Here is an 8,799-nt window from a genome sequence, read left to right as displayed (position 1 = left end):
AATGGCAAGCAATGGTTTTAGAATCAGCAGCTGAAAAGCATAGAGTTCTTTAATATTTTTGGATATAAGTTATAACTATAGTATTTTCCTTTTTCTGGGTTTCTCACAAAAAGGAATCAATATTTACTTTTAAAGATATTTATAAATTTATTGTGAAAGAAAAAGAGTACATCGTTTATTTATACCAGTTCTGTTTGGGTTATATAGGTTAGATAAATGTATTCTAAACAACGGTGTTCGTTAAATTACTATGCATGCTTCACATGAGTAATTACTATCAGACCATTCGGTTACAGGAGTCAACGTTCAGTTGCCCCATCTTCAGGTTAAGTAACTAGCGGGTTATCCAGTAGTCAGCTTTCAGGTTCATCGTTCTCTAGGGTTCAGACTTGGGGTCCTCATGCTTGGTCAGACTTTCGCGGCGTTTGTGGAAGCATGGGAAGTACAGGCAGCTCTCGTTCATGGCGAACTTCTCGCCATCGGCCAGGGTTTCGGGGAGTTTCCTATAAATATTACAATTAAAATTGGGTTACCATAGTGGATATTTTAACTCACTTGTGTAGGGTTTCCGGAAGTGTCAGGCAGAGTAGAGCGCCCAGGAACATCAAAACGCTGATGAAGATCGAGGGAAGCGGCTTGTAGTACTGCGCCAGATAGATCACATAGAATGCCAGTGAGCTGGAGGCCAGTCCCACCACATGGATGTTGGACACCGCCTGTCCCCTCACACTGGTCGGGATGATCTCCGCCGCATATTGGATCTCCGCATCGTAGGAGACGGTGGTGCCAAATCTACCGAGACCCACCATCAAAGCCAGCACGACGGCGTTCTCCTTGGGATCCAGCACCGCAATCAGGAAACCAGTGGCGGCGGTGATAATGGCACCCACCAGCAGAGCTCCACAGGCCATGCCCTTGCGCCCGATCTTGTTCTGCAGCAGCAGGATGGTGAATCCCGCTGGCAGGTAAACACTGGAGGTCAGTGAGAAGAGCTTGAAGGGCGAGGAGCCCAGGCCCTCCATGTTCCTGTTGATCACGTCGTAGGATAGGGTAATTATCACCCTAAATTGAAATGAAATGTTAGTCTTGTATTGCACAAACATCAAGAAGTAACATACGATTTGACCAGGAGAGTGGTGGTGAAACGACGCAGTCTCGGGGACTTGAACATCCCCAGGAAAGTGTCCATCTGCTTGTTCACCTTGCTCTCCTCGTTCATCTTCTCGCGGTAGTGCTTCACGAACTCGTCGAACACGGAGTCCTCCACCTGGCGACCATTGAACTTAGCCACCTTCTTTAGGCAGGCCACCGCCTCATCGTACTTCTTCTTGGTCAGCAGCCACTGGGCACTTTCGCAGATCAGGAGGGGGTAGATAAGGACACCCAGAGCTGGAAGAGATGCCAGCCAGAGGTAGCGGCGCCAGTTGCCAATCCACATGGCGATCCAGGGAGAGGTCATCAGTCCAAAGCAGTAGAATACTGCCAGGATGATGTTCAGGCCAAAGGTGCGACGCTTGGGACTCAGGTACTCGAAGACTAAAGAAAAAGGGATTTAGAACTCTTTTAAAATCGGTTGTACAACTCCCAAACCTACCCAAGATGTACATGAGGTAGTACATGGTGTCCGTGGATAATCCGGACACGAATCTGGAGAAGGCGAACCAGGGAAGCGTGTGCACGAAGGAGGTAATGAAGTCACCAGTTGCACCGGACAAGGTTGCCATCAGCATGGCGGGCAGTCTACCGATACGATCCGAAAGAAAGCCAAAGGAAATGGTGCCCACCACGGAGCCCAGGAAGAAGAAGGACTGACCCACTGCTGGCTGGTGGGACTTATCACAGACCCACTTTAGCTCCGTGGTAAGACTTTCGTAGCCGTTCTCCCGCTCGAAGATCCAGTCGTTACAGGACTCCTCAGAGGCCACCCCGGTGCCATTAACCACCTCCGAAAGAAGCGTGCAGGAGGAGTGCGAAACATTGGAGTAAATGGACCGCAGCTCCTCAGCACTCAGGCCCATCAAGTCATCATGGGAACACCTGAGAAAGAAAATTAATTTAAGGTCAAGTACTGATCTAAAAAGAATTTACAAGAATTTATTTTTTGGGAATTGTTGTGTTCTTAAGATAACATTTAAAATAACAAAATAAAACGTTTAAGCAACATCAAAATGTGGTCAAGTGGTTTTCACTGAATCGGCACTTCTTGAAAGTAACTTTTATTTTTACTAAACAACTCTATAACGAAGCTACTTACCAATGCTCTGGTGTAAATGTAATAAGAGTCTGTGAAAAATAGTGCAACGAGCTCATAATGTTCGTGTAGCCGTAGAGAATGAGCAGGACGAACTGGAACCTTCCGAAGTTTCCACACTTCTCGAGCACTCGGTCGAAATCCATACTGATCTCGAAGGAACTTTACTTGGAGAATAATATCTACTTATGCGGACAGCGCGTTGATTCTTCAGAGGAAAGAGTCAACTACATTCTGCCTGTACGCGCAGTATTTTGACGCCTACCTTGGATCGGCAGCTGCCTTATATAGTATAAAGATACAGGCGTTGCCCCTGATTAGGATGGTAATTAGTAACACCGAGATTGGCCTAGGCAATCTCTGTCGCTTTTTGGGGTGTGCGCCGGTGATAAGAGGCTGAGACCAGAGCAAACAGTCAGTCGAACAGGTGAACGCACAACCCTACACAGAAGGTATTTGTTTACATTTCATATAATATAAAATTTACTAGGCATCAACAAAGTTTCATCAATCACGGTTATGATATTTAGTTCACCTCATTTGGGATGGCCTTGATTTCTCGCTGCCATGTAAACATGCCTTTGATGAAATGCGCCTCATCTGCTTATCAGGCATTTAACTTGGTCAAGTGCGGGGACTTTCTCGAAAAATTTGGCTGTTGACTTTGTCTTAGATTTATGGCAGGATTAGCCACTGTCGTGCTGTAAGTCACGCCTGAAATGGAATCTTTTTTAGCGGGGGGATTACCCGGATATGCGGACTCTTTGTTTGTCTCCTGACACTTTAATGGGTTCCCGTTTAGAGATATAGATTATATATAGTATAGATTACAGGTCTGCTTCGCGTAGGCGCCAAACGAAGCCTCTCAAAGATGCAATAATAATTAGCTTATCTCACCGTGTAGTAAAAGTTCCGGAACCACCGTCGTGATCTATATAAATCATGCCTTAAACAAGTGCTTCTAAGGCTTGAACAATCCAAATAAGCGTCCCTAAGCAGGCACTACTCAACTTAATGGATGTCTGAGTCTGGGATTAGGAAGGTCTGAATTCCAAAAGGCGATCAGCCTATGATGAAATCGGCTACTTTTGTTATTATCCGAAACCATAAAATCGGATTACCTTCTTATATTATCTTGGTAGAGTAATTTCTACTGCCGCCCATAAAAAATAAGAGATGAGTAAACTACTTTCTTATTATTTTGTATTCATTTGTTTTGGCTTTTATTATATACCTAATACATTTATTAACTACTTCTAATTTAGCTGGCTGCCTCCAACTGAGCTTCAGACTTTTTAGACTGCAGTTTCCGCGAAAAGCAGGGAAAGAAATACCATCTCTCGCCCTTGGCAAATATCTCGCCCTCCTCGAGAGTCTGTGGAAGTTGCCTGTGGGGTAAATAGGATATAAATTCCAGGAATCAAATGGGTTTTTATATAAAACTCACTTGTGCAAAGTCTCCGGAAGAGCTAGGCACAAGCAACCGCCGACGATGAGAAGGAAGCTAATCAAAAGCGATGGCAGTGGCTTGTAGAAGGTTCCCAAGTAGATGATGTAGGAGCTGAAGAAGGCGAAGGCGTTGCCCACCACATGGATGTTGGCCACACCCCTTCCTCTTACGCTGGTCGGAATGATCTCCGCCGCGTACTGGGCCTCCGCATCGTAGGCAACCACAGCTCCGAACCTCGCCAGGCACACCATGACTCCCAGGAGTACGGAGTAGTTGGCTGGGTCTAGAGTGCCCACCAGGTAACCAGTGGCAGCTGTGATTAAAGCACCTACAAACAGGGAGGCGCAGGCCATGCCCTTGCGACCGATTTTGTTCTGGAACAGGATAATGGTGAGGCCACCAGGCAGGACAACAAATCCTGAGTAGGAGAAGAGCTTGAAGGGCGATATGCCCACGCCCTCTACATTACGACTCAGGATGTCGAAGGCAATTGTGATGATCATTCTGAGGAAATAAACAAAGTTAAAATAAAAACTACACAGTTATAGCAATTAGACTTACGATTTGACCAACAGAATAATGGTGAACTTCCTCAGTCTTGGAGTCCTCAGCATGCCCATGAAGGTGTCTGAGGATTTCTTTGTCGAGCTGTTCAGCTTCTCGCGATAGTGCTTGATGAACTCATCGAACACAGAGTCCTCCACTTGGCGTCCGTTGAACTTGGCGACGCTTTTCAGATTGTTGACTGCCTTGTCGAACTTGCCCTTGGTCAACAGCCACTCCACGCTTTCATGGAGGAACACAGGGAAGAGCAGCATTCCGAGGGCAGGAAGGGAGGCCGCCCAAAGGTAACTGCGCCAGTTGCCCAGCCAAATGGCCATCCAGGGCGAGATCATCAGGCCGACGGAGTAGAAAACACCCAAAATGATGTTGAGCCCGAAGGTGCGGTGCTGTGGGCTCAAGTACTCGAAAACTGCAAAGTTGTGGGATATTATACATTATATATATGTATATATATATGCTGGACAAGGCAACATACCCAAGATGTACATAAGGACATACTGAGTGTCCATAGAGAGACCGGAAATGAAGCGGGTGAAGGAGAACCAGGGCAGACTGCCCACAAAGGAGGTGAAGAAATCTCCTGAGGCCCCTGTCAAGGTGGACAGAACGCAGGCTGGCAGTCGTCCTATGCGATCAGCCAAGTATCCGAAGAATATACTGCCCAGGGCGGATCCAATGAAGAAGAAGGACTGACCCACAGCCAGTTTGTAGGCGTCGTCGCAGACCCACTCGAGCTGTGTTCAAGATTTCGGACATTAGTGTTTGGCTACTAAATCCGTTTTCTACTTTTGGGCTGAACCTCACCTCTGTGGTTACGCTCTCGTAGTTACTTTCCTTTTCGAAGTCCCACGAGGAGCACTTGTAGTCCCGAAGAGAGGATAGATCTTCATCGTATTGAACAACACTGCAGGCCAGCAAGGAAGTGTAGTTCCCCGGGAGTGCATCTTTCGGTGCAGAGCAGCTGAAAAAGTAAACAAAATAGTTTGAGTAAATATTTTCAATTTGTACTTGAGAGGATGGAAGACCCCGCTCACCTGTGCGAAGGCGTGAAGCTAATCAGCGTCTGCGAAAAGTAGTGGAGCGAGGACACTATGTTCGTGTATCCATAGAGCCCCAGCAACAGGATCTGGTAGGGACCGAAGTTCCCGCACTTCTCGAGGACTCGCTGCAGATCCATTTCGCCACAAGAACCTGCTCTGATCGCGAACCATCGACTGATGCCACAGAAGAGGTGGACCCGCTTGTATATACTCGACTCGGGGCTGGCTAAATAACGCTAATGCTCTGCAAACACCGAGTATCTGCCGCTAGTTTATCTTGCACCGGGCACGAGGATGAGGAAGAACGAAGCTTTTAACCATTTCCGACGTCTGGCTTCTGTTTTGGCGTGTGGAGAGTTTCGCTGGGTCCCATGGGGTGATTGTTTATATGACGCCCGCACAGCATAAGTTTGCCCCGACTTATCACTAGGCCAGCTTTACAGCCCAGTAAACTCCAGCTGTCTGGCAAATAGAAACAAGTAAAGCTGTACAAACAACGTCTCGCTAGTCCTAAACAATTTTTCACACGAGACTCTCGGTGGGGAATTCAATATTTAAAACAAACCTTATTTAAACACTATCTAACGACTTTTTCTAGCGCTAAATTGAATGAAATGCAATCTTAATATGCTCTTCCTTGAATTATGTAAAAAAAACCATCGGCTATGTCGGCAAAAAAGACACTATAACGATTAGGAGATCAGGCGGTTCAGCCAGCCCCAAATGGTTAACTATGGTAAAGGGAAATTTCCCCAGACTTAAGGGGATCTTTTTTGTAATTTATGGTTCTTTGTTTCCGGAACCAAAAGCGCGATCTATATAAGTAATTCCCTAGACGTGTGTCTAAAGTCTTAGTTACCCAAGTTATAGCCTAGTAACTAATAGATGTCTGGTCCTAGGCTTTAATAGATCGGAGTTCTCGAAGCGCGATCACAATGTGATGAAATCTGGTAGGTTTATTAGTGTCCGAAACCGTAAACCATATAACCAGTTAACGCTAAGACATTAGCGGGGCCTTTCTACTGCCGCCCATAAAAACTAAGAGATTAGTAAACATGTTTTGATATTGAGTGTGTACTTTTGTATGAAAAGATAATTGCTTTATTATACTATACTATACAACTTGAACATTATACATTATAACTACTTTGTAATTTGGCTGGCAGACTCCAACTGAGACTCGGATTCATTTGTTTGCTGTCTCCGTGAAAAACAAGGGAAGAAGTACCACTTCTCGCCCTTGCCGAATACCTCGCCCTCCTCCAGGGTCTGTGGGAGTTGTCTGCAGAATTAAATAAATATGTATTGATGGAATCCGTGTTATGAGACCAAAACTCACTTGTGCAATGTCTCGGGAAGAGTTAGGCACAAGCAACTGCCGACCAGCATAATGAAACTGATCAGAAGAGACGGCAACGGCCTGTAGAAAGTTCCCAGGTAGATCACGTAGGAGCTGAAGAAGGCGAAGGCATTGCCCACCACATGGATGTTGGCCACCCCTCGTCCTCGCACGCTGGTTGGAATAATCTCCGCCGCGTACTGGGCCTCCGCGTCGTAGGCGACCACCCCTCCGAATCTGCCCAGGCTCACCATGAATCCCAAGAGAACTGAGTAGTCCGCTGGATCGAGGGTGGCTATCAAGTAACCAGTGGTCGCCGTGATTATGGCACCCACAAAAAGCGAGGCACAGGCCATGCCCTTTCGTCCGATTTTGTTCTGGAACAGGATAATGGCGAGGCCGGCGGGCAGGTAGCAGAATCCCGAGTAGGAAAAGAGCTCGAAGGGGGAAATGCCCACGCCTTCCACATTGCGACTTAGGATGTCAAAAGCTATGGTAATGATCATTCTTCGAAAAGGTGATGGGTTTCAGAAATATTATAAAGCTTTGCTGATATCAAGACTTACGATTTGATCAACAGAATAATGGTGAACTTTCTAAGTCTTGGCGTTCTTAGCATGCCCGTAAAGGTATCCGAAGATTTCTTCTGCCCATTACTTAGCTTCTCGCGATAGTATTTGATGAACTCATCGAAAACAGAGTCCTCCACTTGGCGTCCATTGAACTTGGCGACGCTCTTTAGGTTACTAACTGCCTTATCGAACTTTCCCTTGGTCAACAGCCACTCGGCGCTTTCGTGGAGGAACACAGGGAAGAGCAGCATTCCGAGGGCTGGAAGAGAGGCTGCCCACAGGTAGCTCCGCCAGTTGCCCAACCAAATGGCAATCCATGGGGAAATCATAAGACCGATGCAATAGAAGACCCCCAAGATTATGTTGAGCCCGAAGGTGCGGTGTTGTGGGCTCAGATACTCGAAAACTGAAAGAAATCCAAGTTACCGTCAGTAAAAGTTGAAGTTCGAGCTAAGTTTTCATACCCAAGATGTACATAAGGACATACTGTGTGTCCATAGAGAGACCGGAAATGAAGCGGGTGAAGGAGAACCAGGGAAGGCCTCCCACAAATGAAGTAAAGAAGTCACCAGAGGCTCCTGTCAAAGTGGACAGAACGCAGGCTGGCAGTCGTCCTATGCGATCGGCCAAGTATCCGAAGAATATACTGCCCAGGGCGGATCCAATGAAGAAGAAGGACTGACCCACAGCCAGTTTGTAGGCGTCGTCGCAGACCCACTCGAGCTGTGTTCAAGATTTCGGGCATTAGTGCTTAGTCACTATTCGATTTTTCTTCTCTTGGGCTGAAACATACCTCTGTGGTAATGCTCTCGTAGTTGCTTTCTTTTTCAAAGTCCCAAGAGGAGCACTTGTAGTCCCGAAAAGAGGACAGATCTTCATCGTATTGGGTAACACTGCAGGTCAGCAGGGAAGTGGCATACGTGGAATTCCCCGGGAAGTCTTCTTTCGGTGGAGAGCATCTAAAATAATTCAATTGCAGTTAATAAACTTTTACTTGTTTAAACCAAAAAACATCTGTATATTTTATTAAATTATTAATTGTTTATTAACTAAGCCTATTAAGACTGAAAGACTTTGCATTTTATAGTAGCATGCGTATCTTAAATCACTTAATTTGCTTTTAAATTAACATACATTTATTTATTTTGTTTTTTAACTTGTGTAAATTAAAAATTTAATTAATTTGTGGTCAGCTTTTGTATTAAAATAGGACCCTTCAGTAATTGTTGTGTCGAATTTCACAATTTCTTATCGTTGCGGATGGAAATTTTCCGCTCACCTGTGCGATGGCGTGAAACTAATGATGGTCTGCGAAAAGTAGTGCAGCGAAGACACTATATTCGTGTATCCGAACAGACCCAGCAGCAGGATTTGGTACGGGCCAAAGTTGCCGCACTTCTCCAGGGCACTTTGGAGATCCATTTTGCAACACGAGCCGCAGCGATCGCGAGTCAGCGACTGATGTCGACAAAGGGTTCCGAGCACAAGGTATATAGCCCATTCTGGGTACAGAGGTGCTGCTATAATGCGCTAATACAGTGCAAACACCGAATATCTGCTGCAAGATTATCTCACACGGGGGC

The 8,799-nt window shown here is 46.0% G+C and overlaps 3 protein-coding genes across 3 annotated transcripts; all 3 read right to left on the bottom strand.

Annotated features, from left to right (window-relative positions):
* Window positions 1-122: 122 nt before the first annotated feature.
* On the bottom strand, window positions 123-2,494 carry LOC108032080 (organic cation transporter-like protein). The gene is made up of 5 exons (XM_017105903.3): window positions 2,255-2,494; window positions 1,595-2,037; window positions 1,119-1,536; window positions 556-1,062; window positions 123-503 (listed from the first exon to the last, which is right to left on the bottom strand). The coding sequence occupies exons 1-5, from the start codon at window positions 2,395-2,397 to the stop codon at window positions 377-379; spliced, it is 1,638 nt and encodes a 545-aa protein (XP_016961392.1). The 5' UTR covers window positions 2,398-2,494; the 3' UTR covers window positions 123-376.
* Window positions 2,495-3,437: 943 nt separating this feature from the next.
* Window positions 3,438-5,496, bottom strand: LOC108032194 (organic cation transporter protein). The gene is made up of 6 exons (XM_017106049.3): window positions 5,300-5,496; window positions 5,070-5,226; window positions 4,741-4,999; window positions 4,263-4,674; window positions 3,699-4,205; window positions 3,438-3,639 (listed from the first exon to the last, which is right to left on the bottom strand). The coding sequence occupies exons 1-6, from the start codon at window positions 5,440-5,442 to the stop codon at window positions 3,513-3,515; spliced, it is 1,605 nt and encodes a 534-aa protein (XP_016961538.1). The 5' UTR covers window positions 5,443-5,496; the 3' UTR covers window positions 3,438-3,512.
* An 875-nt stretch (window positions 5,497-6,371) lies between these two features.
* Window positions 6,372-8,686, bottom strand: LOC108032187 (organic cation transporter protein). Its single transcript, XM_017106043.3, has 6 exons — window positions 8,496-8,686; window positions 8,010-8,175; window positions 7,681-7,939; window positions 7,211-7,622; window positions 6,645-7,151; window positions 6,372-6,587 (listed from the first exon to the last, which is right to left on the bottom strand). Exons 1-6 carry the CDS (start codon window positions 8,636-8,638, stop codon window positions 6,449-6,451), a joined length of 1,626 nt encoding a protein of 541 aa, XP_016961532.1. The 5' UTR covers window positions 8,639-8,686; the 3' UTR covers window positions 6,372-6,448.
* Window positions 8,687-8,799: the final 113 nt, after the last annotated feature.

Source organism: Drosophila biarmipes, chromosome 3R, assembly GCF_025231255.1.
Source record: "Drosophila biarmipes strain raj3 chromosome 3R, RU_DBia_V1.1, whole genome shotgun sequence".
Classification (NCBI taxonomy): Eukaryota; Metazoa; Arthropoda; class Insecta; order Diptera; family Drosophilidae; genus Drosophila; species Drosophila biarmipes.
The sequence above is the reverse complement of the archived record's forward strand: the minus strand, read 5'-3'. Positions and strand labels throughout refer to the sequence as shown.